The 16,212-nt window shown below is 37.1% G+C and overlaps 2 protein-coding genes and 1 pseudogene across 3 annotated transcripts in view; all 3 read left to right on the top strand.

The window, feature by feature from the left end:
• Positions 1-2,418: 2,418 nt before the first annotated feature.
• Positions 2,419-16,212, top strand: part of LOC105224336 (D-2-hydroxyglutarate dehydrogenase, mitochondrial) — a 41,979-nt gene continuing 28,185 nt past the window's right edge. Inside the window, exon 1 of the mRNA XM_049454495.1 lies at positions 2,419-2,425. The gene's annotated coding sequence lies outside the window, so the exon portion shown is untranslated. The remainder of the gene's footprint in view (positions 2,426-16,212) is intronic.
• LOC105224302 (antigen 5 like allergen Cul n 1-like) lies at positions 8,161-13,993 on the top strand. Of its 2 annotated transcripts, XM_049454498.1 has the most exons (4): positions 8,161-8,324; positions 8,389-8,777; positions 8,843-9,107; positions 13,946-13,993. In XM_049454498.1, exons 1-3 carry the CDS (start codon positions 8,202-8,204, stop codon positions 9,096-9,098), a joined length of 768 nt encoding a protein of 255 aa, XP_049310455.1. In that variant the 5' UTR covers positions 8,161-8,201; the 3' UTR covers positions 9,099-9,107; positions 13,946-13,993. The 2 variants fall into 2 exon arrangements, with proteins under 2 accessions (XP_049310455.1, XP_049310454.1); XM_049454497.1 differs by lacking the exon at positions 13,946-13,993 and having other exon boundaries at positions 8,843-9,148.
• Positions 13,062-13,857, top strand: LOC125778410 (antigen 5 like allergen Cul n 1-like; annotated as a pseudogene).

The raw sequence follows: 16,212 nt of genomic DNA, 5'->3' as shown, positions 1-16,212 counted from the left end.
TTTCATGCCATAAAAAGCAGCTTTGAAATCGAGGAAGAGGTCTAGTATGTCGATCATCTTTTCACGGGTCTTTTCCAAGATTTGGCGTATTTTGAATATCTGGTCAGTTGCTAATTTTCCAGGCCTAAAGCTACATTGATAAGGTCCAATCAGTTAGTTGACGGTGGACCTTAATCTTTCACACAGTACGCATATAGGTTATAGCTTTCATAAAAACTGACCGATCGAAATGAAGATACAGATCTTTTAATACCCTTTTATGCTATAAGAAATGCACCTGTGAGGAGTTTCCTCCCCCCCCCCCCCCCTATAGCCGAAAGCGATTTTTTTTGGTGTTTAACTTTCTTCAAAAACACTCAAACTTCTTTTTTTAGGAGAACATTCTTTATTATGATGTCTTGACGATTTGGATAAACTTTGAACTAAGATTTGCATTCTTAAAAGCGAAAGTGAAATAAAAGGGAATAAAATTTTAAATTTTAAATATATTTAGGACTACTATACACATTAAACGACCCAGTATGCAAACCGTTTCCTACTTATTTCCTCCAACCTCACTTATTATATATTTGTCAAGTATTTTACTTTCGCTTTTTACTTCCTTTTCAAAATCTATAGCACTTGTTATCGATATTGTCAATATTATTTGCAGTTGTTGTTGTTGTACGGTTACCCAAATTCATTGTGGCATTTATTATTCTGTTTGACAGCATTTGTAGTTCATTAAAATTGTAGTATTTTCGCCACAATATAACAAGCACTATGTGTATACATATACATATGCACTATATATATGTACATACCATACCTAATACATCTGTATTCACATAAATTTTACGAAATAATACAAACATTTATAGCCACCCATGCAATCTCGCTACCTTACCATGATCAGCGTGCATTTCTTTGCCTCGAACAAGCCCTGTGATGTCACAAACCCACACAAACGTCAGTCAGTGGATTTATATCCGTAGCTAGTTCCTGTTGGAAAACGCTCGCAAAAATACGCTTGTGAATGACACGCAGCAATACAATAGTATTTGACGATACACCTACTAACACGGCCACGACCGACCATCTCATCTCTTGGCTGACATCAAAGGACACAATGCTTGCTTGTTCAGTTCTTCCTGCCAGTACGGTGTTGTCGCGGTTTGTATTATTTTTTTCCGAAACTATTACCACTTTTACGAAATCTTTGAATTTATTTTTATATTATTTGTATGTTTGTTTGTGTGATTTACTGATTTTTATTCGAGGAACTGCAGTTTCCCACACTCTGGTTGCCGCACCGTCGACGTTGACGCTGCATGCAACAACATTACCTGTCAAATAGTAAAGCGGCACAAAGGAAGTGTACTCCAGACGCTCGCCAGGCGTTCCAAACATTTCCTTTCACACTTCCTATGAGCACCTATACAAATGCACACGTATGTATGTATATGTGTGTGTGTGGAAACTACCTGCAATGGTCGCGCTGATTTCAAATTGGCTTCTGAATTTTCTTGTTCATTCACCTCCACTGATTATTGTCACCACCGCTCTCCTCTTTTATCCACAAATCCACACATAATGATTCACATACATACATACATACACTAATATGTTTCGGCTGCAAATTAGCTCGGTCCATTAACGAACTGTCGCAATGTAATGTCTCGCCTCATTTTTCGGCCAAAACTAATTTGACAATTGTCACCTCGAAGAAAATCAAAGTCATCCCGACAAATTGGTAACACCAACGTAAGGTCAATACAAACACACACACACACATAAATATTATACGATTCCAATCAGCGTTCGCATTCTGTATTCTAGCTGTAGTTTTATATGGAGAAATCGTAACCGATCTGCTTTTCAATTCGCCTTTCCATTCACCTTCCCATTAGTGTTTCCTAACTGCCGCAGTGTGAAATCGCTGTTGACTCGGTTGATCATTTGCCGCCACTCCCGCTTCCACTGTCGCCCATAATTGTAACTGTGATAATTGCTTCGTTATGCTGCGCTGCGCTCGGCTGCTCTGTCGTCTGGGGTCAGCGTCATCGCACTCATATTTTGTTTTGATTTCTATTTCGATTTGCCCATTCTCATCCGGGTCCGCTTTCCATCAACTCAATTGCCGATCACTGATCTGTTTCGAATTTGTTTGGTAAATTTTCACTGCAGTCGCCTTTGTTCGCGCACAATCGTAGGCAGGAAATATTACAAAGGAAGATTCTACCACTGCAGGAAGGAAATTCGTTGGCTGCTCTCATTCTGCTCCTTCTTCCACTTTTCTTCAATGACTCGACTCGCATAGCGGTTGCGCGCTATGAGTTGAATTTATTGCCTGTCAACGGTTTATTATTATGGCCGTGATTTGTTTACATGAAGTCAGCGAAATGCATTGTCCGCGCTCAATGGCGCAGCGTAAAAAAAGGTGAAACATAAATGAACCAATAAATAACCATAAAAAATATTTTTTTTGGGTAATACCCAGTGGAGGGGGAATAGCGTTTAACAAATACGAATAAAAAAGCTGTAATACCCTTCACATATACTATAGATTCCTTACAAGAGCTTGCTTTCGATTGTTTCTATGACAGCTACAAACATATATGCTATAGTTGTCCGATCTGTACACTTCCTTAGGAAATATCTTGTCAAATGAAAAATATAATGAAAATGGTTCCGATTGTTCAGTTTGTATGGCAGCTATATACTATAATGGTCCGATAAATGAGCAACTACTTGGTGAGAAAAGGATGAGTGCAAAACATCAGATCAATGTTATCCAAAACTGAAGGACTGACTCGCATATATGCAGACAGAAGGACGGACAACCGTATACAGGGTTTATCCGGAAAATAATAGGACTGATTTTTTTTCGTCGCGACTGTACTTCGAAGTGTTTGCACACCGACTGTATTTGGTAGAGGGAGTTGTCAGGTGTCTCCGAGCACCTGGAGAGTCAGGACAAACATTTTTGCGCGACGTGTTTCTCGGAGTGGGGCAAGCCGAAAATGCAACGTTCATTATAGCAGAGGTACGTGATTAAATTCTGTACGAAACTTGGAAAATCTTCGACACAGACGGTTGATATGATCAAGCAGGCATACCCAGATGTTGCCTTAGCAACACCACCAACCCTTTGTGGAGGGCCAGAAAGAGGTCGCTAATGAAGACCGGAAGAATGAGCAAATCCAAAATGAAAACGATGCTCATTGTCTTTTTTGGCATCAGCGGCATCCTCCTGGACAAACCGTCAATTCCAAGCTTTACGTGCAAGTCCTCAAGACTCTCAAACGAAGGGTCAGTCGGGTCCGATAGGACATTTCAGCCGATTGAAAGTTGCACCACGACAACGCCCCGGCTCACACCGCCTTTCTTGTGAACAATTTAGGTAGGCGAAAGCTTTATGCTACCAAAATCATGTCGCCATAATTTGATTTCGGACATTACTTCAATGAAATAGTTTGCACGACTATCTTGAGGACGTAAATCATTTTTAATATGATAATAATTAAACAAGAATATGCAGTTTTATCTGAGAAGAATTTCAAAATATCTATCAAAACTTTGATAAAACACATAAAATTGGTTTATATTCTGGTGTGTTCTAAATCTGGACCCTGACACGTTTTTCTTTGCAAGATCTCAAGATAGCTTATTTTGGATGAAAAGACCAATTGAAACTATAAAAAGTTGGGAGATTGCTATCAACGATGACAACTATTATAAATTATAATTTTTTAATTATAAAAAAATGATTCATGCACTGATTACTACAAAGTTTGAAATAGCCAAAAGAAAACGTAAGATACTATAATGTACAACAAGTCAATTAAAAAGTCCCTGGCCTGACACATCGCTGGCGTCCCTGGAATATCAGCCATCAAGAATTGGTATGGTAAGTTCAGATGTGGTAAAATGAGCACCGAAGACGGTGGGCGCTGTGGACACCCAAAAGAGGTTGTTACTGACAAAAACATCAAAAAAGGCCGAATGGATACTCGTATAGTAAAAATTAACAGGCACTGTAAAGATATATATACTGAATGTGAACATCATATCATTCACGAATATTTGGGTTTGAGACAGCTCTGTGTGATCACTTTTGTTCAAATACTCGTACAACAACAAGTTGATGAGTCGCAGCAGTGTTTGGAGATGTTCAAGCTTTATAAACCTGAGTTTTCGCGTCCATATGTGACAATGGATGAAATATGGCTCCATCATTTTCACTCCGAAGTCCCATCGACAGTCATCCGAGTAGACTGCAGATGATAAACCCGCTCCAAAGCGTGGAAAAACGAAACAGTCGGCTGCCAAGGGTATGACGTCTGTATTTTGGGATGCGCAAGGAATAATTTTTATTGACTACCTGAAAAAAGGAAGGACCGTCAACAGCGACTGTAACATAGAGTTATTTGGCCGTTTGGAGGAAAAAAACGCCGAAAAAATTGCCGCATTTGAAAAACAAGAAAGTGATGTCTCTCCAAGAGAGCGATACCGTTGTTGTTGGGTTTAACGGTTATCTAGTCCCCGTTAGGATCGTAAGGTTCTGATAAGTTGTCATCGAAATCATCTAACGATAGGCCCAGGAAACGTGCTGTTCTATGGGGCAAGACCATAGAGAGAGGGGTGTTAGATGTGTAGGGTTAGCGGGGCAAACGAAGAGGTATTTAGTGTCATGCACGTTTGACATATATTTGATATGTTAGGGTCCTTTCTAGAGAAGTAGGAGTTTAAACCACAGTTTCCAGAACAAAGCTGCGTAAGGGTCACTCTTGATTTTCGCGGCAACTCGAACTAAGACAGGCTTTGAATTGCATCCACACCACCGTATTCTCTAGATCAGACCTCAGTGACTAGTTCCTATTTTCTGATCTCAAATGCTCGCTGGAAAAATTTGCGTCGGATGAAGAGATGATCGCCGAAAAGATGGAGGGTACCTATATCAGTGTTGATTGAAAAAACGGAATTTTGTCCCAAAAAAGTGTTTTACTATTGTAGGCCGAGGACTTTCAATTGAAATGGTATATGTATGAACGAGTATATGAATACATAGTTATTTTTTCATACATGTATACTGCATACTATACACGAATGTATTTATTTACTTATGTACTATATGTATATACTCATATGACTTATTTCATTGTTATGCCGTGCGACAGCGAAGCAATTATTCTTGATTACCCAATACTAACGACTGGCCAATGAGCAAAAGGCCAAAAACCAAGAAAAAAAACGAAAATTTTACCAATCAATATTTCTTTAGCGGACATAGTAATTAATTGATCGTACAATTATTGCAATGACTAGCAGTTGCCAGCTTAAAAGTCCACCGAAAACAGTAATTTGACATAAAGGAAAATATGTGGATACATACAAACATATCGCTAGCATAATAGTATAACATGTATGTATGTGTGTTTGTATGCGATATTTATTTCTGTATTTGTGGTAACTAATTTAGCTGAATTAATTGTATTTTTTCGATGTTCTATTGCAGGTCTAATCTTTAAAGTCAACATTTCTAATTTAGCTTCTGAGCATAAAAATCACTCACTGCTTAACTACAGTACCTAATTATGGAGTGACAAGAATGTCTGTATGTAGTTAAGTATTTTTACCTAATTAACCAAAACCTCATGTCATCCAGTGGGATGTCAATTAGAGAAAATTCACAAATTGATTTCTTGTTAAAGCGTAAATTTGTAAGTCTACATTTACTTTGCAATACATGGATTGTTATAGATATTATACACTTACACACGTACATACGAGCAATAACAAAACAATATTTTTAACTCATAACTCTAAATGCTTCATATCAGTCTTAATATACATATGTACATATGCTGCTTGGCTGCTGAACCACCTTTCGATCGGCCTGGGTAGTAAACTTAAATGCAACACTGTTTCTCCCAACTAAAAAGCTTTGAATAAACTAAGTACGTATAGTATGTATATTCCTTATACAACAAGCCTGGAAAGCAATAACTCACTCTCTGCGAAAGAAGTAAAAATTGTATCGAGAAATACATCAAAGGCGAAGTAATCAAGGCTGGTATTGAAGAACGCATACTTTTACGGGTAATATTGGGCAGTAAGCCAGCTGAAACGGAAGGAGGAATATGTATATAGACCTTTCAGCCACGTTCTCGCATTGGATTTTAAGCACCCACCGATAGTTGTCCCACATTATGAATTGGTAACAAAGGGACGAAGCTGTTATTCACAAATAAGTTCGCAAATAATTTTAAAAATTTGATAGCTTTAGCACGAATTCAGTGGTATAACTAGAGTAATGGAGAAGCAGATCAGGGCGGATGGCCAACCTTACAACATCTTTCCATATGGATCCCAGAAGGCAACACTATCACCCATCTTCTGACCCAGCATTCATTATTGGATAATATTTGATCAAATAGACCACGTCCAGCACGCAGTGAAGAAAATATAGCAACCGTAACTGAGATGGAGACCATGGAGGGTTGTATTGTATTACTACCCAAACTTCCAAGAATATCCGAAATTTTCGAGCCAAATTTTGTTTAGCGATGAGGCCCATTTTAGGCTTAAGGTTATGAAAACATGCAAAATTTCTGAATTTGAGACGAAGGGCTTCTAGAGATGCCATTTCATCGAGAAAAACCACGTTTTGGTGTGGTCAGTAGAATCATCGGTCCATATTTCTTCAAAAATGATGCTGGTGAGAACGTAACCGTCAATGGCGACCGTTATCGCGCCATGATAACCGACTATTTGATGCCTGAAATTGAAGATCGTGATCTCGGCGACATTTGGTTTTAACAAGTCGGCGCCACTTCCTAAACTTCGCATCAATCGATTGATTTATTTAGAGAGAACTTCAGTGAGCAGATAATTTCACATTTTGGGCCTGTCGATTGCCCACCAAGATCGTGTGATAGCACACTGTTAGACTTTTTATGTGAAGATATAAAAAATTTAATGTCTATGCGGACAATCCCGCTTCTATTCAGGCCTTGGAAACAAATCATCACGGGTATCATTCGCCAGTTACCAGAAGGGAACCTCGAAAAGGATTATCCTTTAATTATTTGTGACAAGTGTCTAAGAAAATATGTAAAATATTTAATAATTCCAATTTTTTATACTCCTTAACAAATTTGATCTATAATCTAATTATGCATTATTTCCTACAAGGCGTTATTTCATTCTTCCGTAGATAAAATGGTTGCTAACTTTGCTAAATATGATTTATCTTTGCGGTTTATTTCTTCAATATTTAGTACTTTTCGCATGAAAAACTGCTAACAGTTTTGAAGCCAATACATAAATGTTTAAATGTTTGATGCACACAGCGAGTAATGAACGGCAAAGTAAATACAAAGCGTTGTTTGTTAAATATGGTTAAACATTTATATATAATATAAGAATTATATCCTAAGAACAGAAGACCCTCTTCCCTAATCAACACATAAAATTTTTTAAACTTTGGACTAAAATCAAGGAAGGGACTATTATTTTAATTCAAAAAAGTTAAGTTTCGAAATATGGCTCACGCTTTACATTACACCTTTCCAGTCATAATAATTTTTGACGTAATACAAGTAAATGTATTATCAGAAATATCTTCAATTACCTATGCATGAAATCGTGACATCTATAGTATAATCATTACTGAGTTCTATGAACTCGGTGAGTTGGGGCTTCGACTCTCAGAAAACGAAAAGCAAAAACTTTTGTAGTTTTAAAATAACAGTCAACTCAACTTCTTCACATAATTGGAGTATTTTAACCCAAAAAAGTTCACCATTTCCAAAATACTAAGCGAAGCAGAGTTGAAGAACTTAAGTGAAGCTGACCACAAGTCAAGCTTATAAAAACTGTTCAACGGCATGCGACGAATTCTCTTTCTCGCTCGATCTTACTCAAACTTTCTCTAACTAACGCTCTAACTGTTATTTGAGTCGCTTTTGATATTCTGCAGACTAAGAAGACGAAAAAGAGTTCTTGACAAAATTTTGTGTGTGCATCAAAGAGCAGCTGCAATGTATCTGAACTCTTCGTTTGCACTCTCTTTAATATACTATTAAACGTTCCACCCTAATTCAGAAGTTTAGTCTAACATTGGTATATATTTACAAATTATAACTTTTAGATAACGGTAGCAATATAAGTCACGTCTTTCGCAAATCATTTCCCATTCGAATATCAGATTAGTTAAAATGCAGTTGGCGTTTACACTTTTGGTTTCTCTGCTGATCTTTTTGGACTCGGCGCACAGCACAGACTACTGTAACCCCGATTTATGTCGCCAAGGAACGAATATTGCCTGTAACAATGATGGGGTAAGAACAAAAAGTAATAAAGAAATCGAAAACGGTTCAACAGCTTATGTCCATTACTTTTTAGCAATTCTCTTCAAGTTGCATAAATCCGAGAATGGTTGAACTAACAGCCGCGGAAAAGGAAGCTTTAGTCAATATGCACAATGAAAAACGGAACACTGTGGCCGGTGGTAACACAATGTTGAAGCCAGCTTGTCGCATGGCCACCATGGAGTGGGACGACGAGTTGGCTTCTATGGCGGCGTTTAACGTGAAACGTTGCGAAATCGAGCACGACGATTGTCGCAACACTGACACCTTTCGGCATTCGGGTCAAAATATAGCTTGGATGAATTTCTATGGAGCCCCGAACGTCACAATCATGTCGAAGCGTGCAATTGATTTGTGGTATAATGAAATTATGGACACCGATCAGGCAATTATCGATAAATATCCACGGAATTATGACGGCAAGTAAGTATTGAACATCGTAAACAATCGATAAGTTTGTAGAATGATTATTCAGTGATTTTGCTTAGCGGTATTGGTCAGTTCACCGTTATGGTGATCGATAGGAATATTCGTGTTGGCTGCGCTTCGATCATCTATAGACAAGAAGACGATGATTTTGACGGTTTCCTATTAACATGTAATTATGCAACGACGAATGTTGTAAATTTCCGCATTTACAAATCGTGTTCGGAACCAGCAGTTAAATGTGAAACCGGTAAAAATCCTGATTTTCCAAATCTTTGCTCCACAAGTGAAACGTACGATCTCAATAAATTTGTATAGATCATGTGAGTTCAAATAAAATACAAAAAGGGCCGAATGTGTGAGTGCCTAATAAATGGTGGGCTGTTTCAATATCGGGACAATTATAAACTGGGCATGATCGTTTTAAAGAAGTTGTGAGATTTTTTATAATCTATAATATTATTTCGGGAAAGATTTATGGCACTTGGCTAATTTCCATCTTCTTAGATCCTATAGGTAGTTGCAACGGAGTTGGGCGCACTGTATATGGCTCACTACTTGTAGAGATGGCGGCATGTTTTATTGAATACTTCTTGAAAAACTTCCTTCGAAGTTAATTGCCTTCTTAAGAATTTGTTATATAATTTTGAGGAATGCAGTCGAGTTGATAGTCCTTGGTCGGGCAGGTTCGTTCCGGTTGCGCAGAGCTGACTATCGTGGGAACGGATAGTTCTGTCACTCGTGGTAGTAATTTAAAGAAGCATTTGTCAAAAGTCGTGATAGTTCCCATCCTAACTAAACTACTATTTAGCGATTTCACCATTCGCTTTAGGTTATGTTAGGTAGAGTGGTTATCTTACGACGCACCTAGGTCATTAGGAAGACACTTTGAGACTTTAGTGAGCTCAAAGCCGTCTGGCTATTTGTATATATATTCCTTGTTGTGAGCACATTTCTTGTCAGAGCAAGAAGGCTTTCTTTAATCGCTGTGGCGCTTAGAAGACACTGCAGTGGTCTGGTAGACGGAATGCGATTTTGATATTTAGTTTTGCAAAGAAGACACCACCACTCATTTTGTTTTTTTTTCTAGTTTGGAACCATCTAAATATAGAAAAAACTGCTTATTGCTGTGCCCCTGTTTATCTCGTCCCTTTCTTACTCTACTCTGAAAGGAAAGGCATTATCTGGGGACGTATTTAAATTCAGCTCTATAGGATTTCGAAAAGCCGTACTACTGGGAAAAACAGGGAACTTTTTAGAATCATAGAATGGCCTTTGTTACTGGCGAACTAATAGGTAGGATTTCTTCAATCTAAGAGCAGACTTCGCTCGCATTCGCAAACAAGTCTGTTGGCAGTAAGTATCGAATTACGGTTATTGGCTGGCTTGGCGTTGTTCTGAGAGATCCACCGGACACTATACCAGAGCCGCTCAAGGTAATGCGCAATTTATTTACCAAACGCATACAATCACACATTTGATATCTGCTAGCGTATGATGTGTGCGCGCGCTTGCTTTAGTACACTGAGTGAAATCGTCCTATTTGGTTATTTTGTTATTCAAAATTTAGAAAAAAATAAATAATTATGGTTTTTGATTAAAAAAAGCAATTAAGAACAACAATAATTTTAAGTTAATTTTTTTTAACTTTCCATGATTTTTTCCATATCGACTTCAAGATCGTAAGTTTTGATTTTCATTAAGTCCTCTATATGTTTATTCGAAACTGAATTCCTGTATTTCGAGTGTATTTTTGACGCTGGCAGGAATTAGCGTCGTAGCGTACATGCTTCGACTGCATTTGCTTGCCTATACTCCCGAGTTTAGGCATGAAAAATTTTGAGCGGCTCTGCACTATACCAATATGCCGTATTTCTTAATCGGTCTTTTAACTGCTTTTACTGCTTTATTTACCCTAGCGCCCCACGACAAATATCATCATTGAAAATTGTCTACATAAGGTTTGCGAGGGTATTAGAGTATTTACCTCTAACCGTACCCTCTTCTTTTCCATATACACCAACGTTGTGAGCATTATGTGCCACACATAAAACAGTTTACACAGAATAATTTCTTAGGGAAAATTTCAGATCGATTTCACAAAACCTCTGAGGGACTTGTCCATATTTATACAGACAGACAGTTGTCACGCTGAACATTTTTACGTATACTTTATCGGGTCTTCGACGGTTTCCTTTGGGTATTACAAACATTATGGCAAACTTTATAAACCTGTTCACGGTATACAAAATAAATGTATATACAGCAGTCTCTAGATATTTGAATTTATAGTTCAATTTAGTTTATTGACTGCTTTGGCTAATCTATTTTTTCAGGCTAATATTACTCATTGTCTTGAATGGGTTAATGATCTATGAAATTTGTTGTTGAATAGAGATATTTTGGGTAGTATCAATACCTCAAATTCCACTGTTTTTTTAATAAAATTTAAATACAGTATGAAACAATTTTTAAGTTCTTCCTTTCAAACTTTATAGTATGAAATGTTTTTACTAAAGGACAAAAGGTCGTCCTCATTCCCAGTTTGGCTTTCTCACATTGAGATGTAGTCATTAAGATATACGTACGTAAGACATTTATAATAACATCACCACTTGGCCTAGGGTAGAAAAATCGGAAACTGCGGAAAGACAGAAACCCGAGCTCTTCTGGAAGAAGAAAGTATTTTTCGGCACTTTCAGAAATCTATACGATTATATTTTAAATTACAAGCCATCATTTTTGTTTAGAGACGCCAGTTCTAATTGACTGCGAGCTCTAATATTTTAATATAATAACATTAGCTCCGCTTGAAATTGTGGATCTATTTCTCTTCCTCCCAGAAGCAGAGATGGCATATAACGAGTTTTTCAATAGGGACGCTATAAAAGTAGACATTTCTCTTAGTAAGGTTTGCCATTTCACCATGGAAAGATATACGATCCTAAAACGTGTCAAAATTATTAAAATTTCCTACCGAAGTTTGGAGTACTGTGAATGGGAATCGCTACCGCTCAATGATAACCCATATTTTTGGCCGAGTTGGATGGTATGGACTTGAATAATATATACACAGCGAATGTCACAATCGATTTATTTAAAGCAAGTTTGGTGAACGTATTATTTCACAAAATGGCCCAGTCAATTAGCCGTCTCGGTCGTGCAATTTGACGACGTTAGCTTTTTTCCTGTGGAGCTACGTTATGGCTATGGCCTATGCCAAGAAGACAGCGACGATTGATGAATTTCGTACGAATATCGAACGTGAAATTTTGGTAGTATTGGCCGAAAAAAATTGGGTCAGCGGTTGGTCTACTGCAAGAGTGCCCATGGTGGCCATCAAAAAGAAATCGAGTTCCCTAATATTTATATTTTCACTAGAAAAAGGAATTTTATTGGTATCCCCTACCGTTTTGTTTTATTTCATTGATTTCTCCAGAAGGTTGAAAAGTTTAACAAAGCTTGGTAGCAAGATCCTAAGAGATTTGGGTAAATTTTTTCCTTATTAAATGAGTATCGTAGAAGAGGTTATTGTTTACTTTAAAAATTTTTAATTACGAAATATGGATCACGCTTTACCTTACACCTTTCCGGTTATAATAATTTTTGACGTAATAGAAGCAAATATAGTTATTATCAGAAATATCTTCAATTACCTAAGCATGAAATCGAGACATCTATAGTATAATCATTACTGAGTTCTATGAACTCGGTGAGTTGGGGCTTCGACTCTCAGAAAACGAAAAATAAAAACTTATATATTTTAAAATGACATTGACAGTCATAATTTGGGGAAATTTAACCCAAAAATGTTCACCAGTTCCAATATACTGAGCGAGGCAGAGTTGAAGAACTTAAGTGAAGCTGATCACAAGTCAAGCTTATAAAAACTGTTCAACGACTTGCGACGAATTCTCTTCCGATCTTACTTCAACTTTCTAAGTAGTAAGAGTCAAGATCTGATAGTTGTGCTCTGTAATTTGAGTCGCTTTTGATATTCTGCAGAATAAGAAGACGAAGAAGAGTTGTTGACATAATTTTCTATGCATCAAAGAGCAGCTGCAATGTATAGTATCTGAACTCTAGACTACTATTAAACGATCCACCCTAATTCAGAAGTTTAGTCTAACATCGATATATATTATTTACAATTATAACTTACATATTAGATAACGGTTGCAATATAAGTCATCGTCTCTTCGCAAATCATTTCCCATTCGAATATCAGATCGGTTAAAATGCAGTTGGCGTTTACACTTTTGGTTTCTCTGTTGACCTTTTTTGGACTCGGCGCACAGCACAGACTACTGTAATCCCGATTTATGTCGCCAAGGAAACGAATATTGCCTGTAACAATGATGGGGTAAAGATGAAAAAAATTAATAAAGAACCCTGAAACTCGAAAACGGTTCAACAGCTTATGTCCGTTACTTTTTAGGAATTCGCTTCAAGTTGCATAAATCCGAGAATGGTTAGAACTAACAGCCGCGGAAAAGGAAGCTTTAGTCAACATGCACAATGTAAAACGGAACACTGTGGCCGGTGGTAAACACAATGTTGAAGCCAGCTTGTCGCATGGCCACCATGGAGTGGGACGATGAGTTGGCCTCTATGGCGGCGTTTAATGTAAAAACGTTGCGAAAATCGAAGACGACGAGTGTCGCAACACCGACACCTTTCGGCACTCGGGTCAAAATATAGCTTGGATGAATTTCTATGGGGCCCCGAACGTCACAATCATGTCGAAGCGTGCAATTGATTTGTGGTATAATGAAATAATGGACACCGATCAGGCAATTATCGATAAATATCCACGTAATTACAACGGCGAGTAAGTATTGAACATCGTAAACAAATCGATAAAGTTGTGGAATAAATATTCAATGATTTTGCTTAGCGGTATTGGTCAGTTCACCGTTATGGTGATCGATAGGAATATTCGTGTTGGCTGCGCTTCGATCATCTATAGACAAGAAGACGATGATTTTGACGGTTTCCTATTAACATGTAAACTATGCAACGACGAATGTTGTAAATTTTCCGCATTTACAAATCGTGTTCGGAACCAGCAGTTTAAATGTGAAACCGGTACAAACCCTGATTTTCCAAATCTTGCTCCACAAGTGAAACATACGATCTCAATAAATTTGTATAGATCATGTGAGTTTCAAATAAAATACAGAAAGGTACGAATGTGTGAGTGACTAAATCATGGCGGGCTTTGATTTTCTGTTTCAATATCGGACAAATTATAAACTGGGAAGGGTAGTTTTTAAAGAAGTTGTGAGGTTTTTTTATAATCTATAATATTATTTCGGGAAAGATTTATGGCACTTGGCTAATTTCCACCTACTTAGACCCTATAAGTAGTTGCAAGGGGCATGCACGCAATATAGAGATCAACCTATTTTTAGTCCTTCTAATGGTCTAATAATGAGATCTAGAGATTACGGCATGTTTTATTGAATAAATTTCAGATATACGACAGCCAAGAACGACCTATGAACCAGGAAAGAGCTCCAAATGAGATACAGATATTCTCCCTTCCATATTCTGCTTAGGAGTTAATACAAGTTGAACAGCTTCTTACCATCCTATGTGAATAACTCAACTAGTGATAGGTCACATCACAGCTTTGGAGAAGCTTTTTCGATCAGCAGGATATAGAAGTGGTTACTTATTAAATGTAGTGTCCTTTGAACAACAGTAACCAGCCTTTCATTCTCTTTCGTATAAAATTCTTTGATCAGTAAGTCGCTTTACCTTATGAAAGAGTTTTTAGGCAACTCACTGGCAGAACCTCATTTATCTCGTCTATCCCTATTCCTCTTAAAAGTATTAACTTTCGTTAGAGTCTAAATCCAAGCACAGACAAAAAGCCTACGACAAAGTAAAAAGTAGAAACAGCAAACTTCACGAGACATATTATAATAAGTTGTTCAAAATTCATTATTCCCTTTAGGTTAGATTAGGTAGAGTGGTTGTCCTACAAGCACCCGGTTTAGGAGGCGCATTGTGATATCATCGCTTCACTCTATTGTTTCCTCTCTGAACCAACTCCGCACTTCTGATGAACTTTATCAATACGAAAAGTTTTAATTGAGCAACATCTGAAATGTCGTTGATTGTTGAGTTTCTTTTCAATGATATATTTGGTTCATTAAAGTTCATTATAAATATAAAAAAAACGTTATAAAGATTTTTTCGACTACCCTATATAATTACATGCGCTTACATGTGCTTAGTGTTCGATACAATCAAGTCATTCGGTCAAGCCGTTCTTGAGATACGATGGAGCAACGTTTAGATAACACTGTTTTGAAAAAGTTTCAAATTCATTTAAACAGCAGCCGAATAGCTCCTTCTTCTAACTGCTGTATCTTTAAAACAACTTCGAATTTTTAAAAATCCCTTTTCTACCGTATTCTTTGCAAGTTAAGAAAGTAAGTTTTGAGAAAATAAAATCGATTTTTTGTGCCCATTACTTGGGATGACCCCCTTTATATTTTAGTAAATAAATTTGTATAAAATACTGAGTTCAACTTCAACTCTGTGCTTTTGAAGACTATAGCTGCGATTACATATATTTAAGTATATAAGGGGGCTAGAAGAGATGCGGATGATGAGTATCTTTCACCATTAGTAAGTGTGTGAATTCACTTCGTTCTCTCTTTTGAGTTTATTTTTGCTTTTTTGCTCAAAAGACACCAGCGAAACCCCTCAGTTCACCGACTTTGAAACAAACTGATAAATTAATAGCGAAGCAAAACCAACGGTGTAAAAAAGTATGATAGAACCGACGTCAAAGGCAAAATAAAATACATACCAAAATACATAAACAACAAAGAAAAACAAAACAAAAGAAATAGAACAAATAAATATAAATTTCAAATTTACTGAATTAAGACAAATATTTTCCAAATTTTAATTTGTTTTTGTATTTGACATAAACGACAACAGCTATGGCCAGATAGATAGATAAAATCCATTATATTGTTTTATTAATATTAAATTTTCTTAAGTAATCTAAGTTAAAATAAAAATCAGGGGATGGTAAGCAAGGTAGTAGTAGAGGCTTAACTTCTACTGGGTTCTAGGCCACTCGAAGGCATCAAGGGTAATAACATAGTGGACGAGACTGCCAAGAGTGGTGTAAGTGCATGACTGTCATGCGGAAATGTGACTTATATTGGTAAACCCATTCATTGTCTATGAACGACGAAATAGACAGGAGTAAGACAAGGAAGGTAAAAACACAATAACACTATCTAACAGGGTGCAAAACTGCAAAAGTCCTGTGTAAAGCAGTAATTCACGAGTACACTAGGTTTTTATTGGCACTCCATGGAAGAGATTATATGAACATGGTTGAAATATCGACAGATCAAAGTCTTGTAGCGGCACAATAAAGATTAAGAAAATATAATATTTA

This window comes from Bactrocera dorsalis, chromosome 4 (genome assembly GCF_023373825.1).
Source record: "Bactrocera dorsalis isolate Fly_Bdor chromosome 4, ASM2337382v1, whole genome shotgun sequence".
NCBI lineage: Eukaryota > Metazoa > Arthropoda > Insecta > Diptera > Tephritidae > Bactrocera > Bactrocera dorsalis.
Note: the sequence above shows the minus strand (reverse complement) of the source record. Positions and strands in the feature narration are given on the sequence as shown.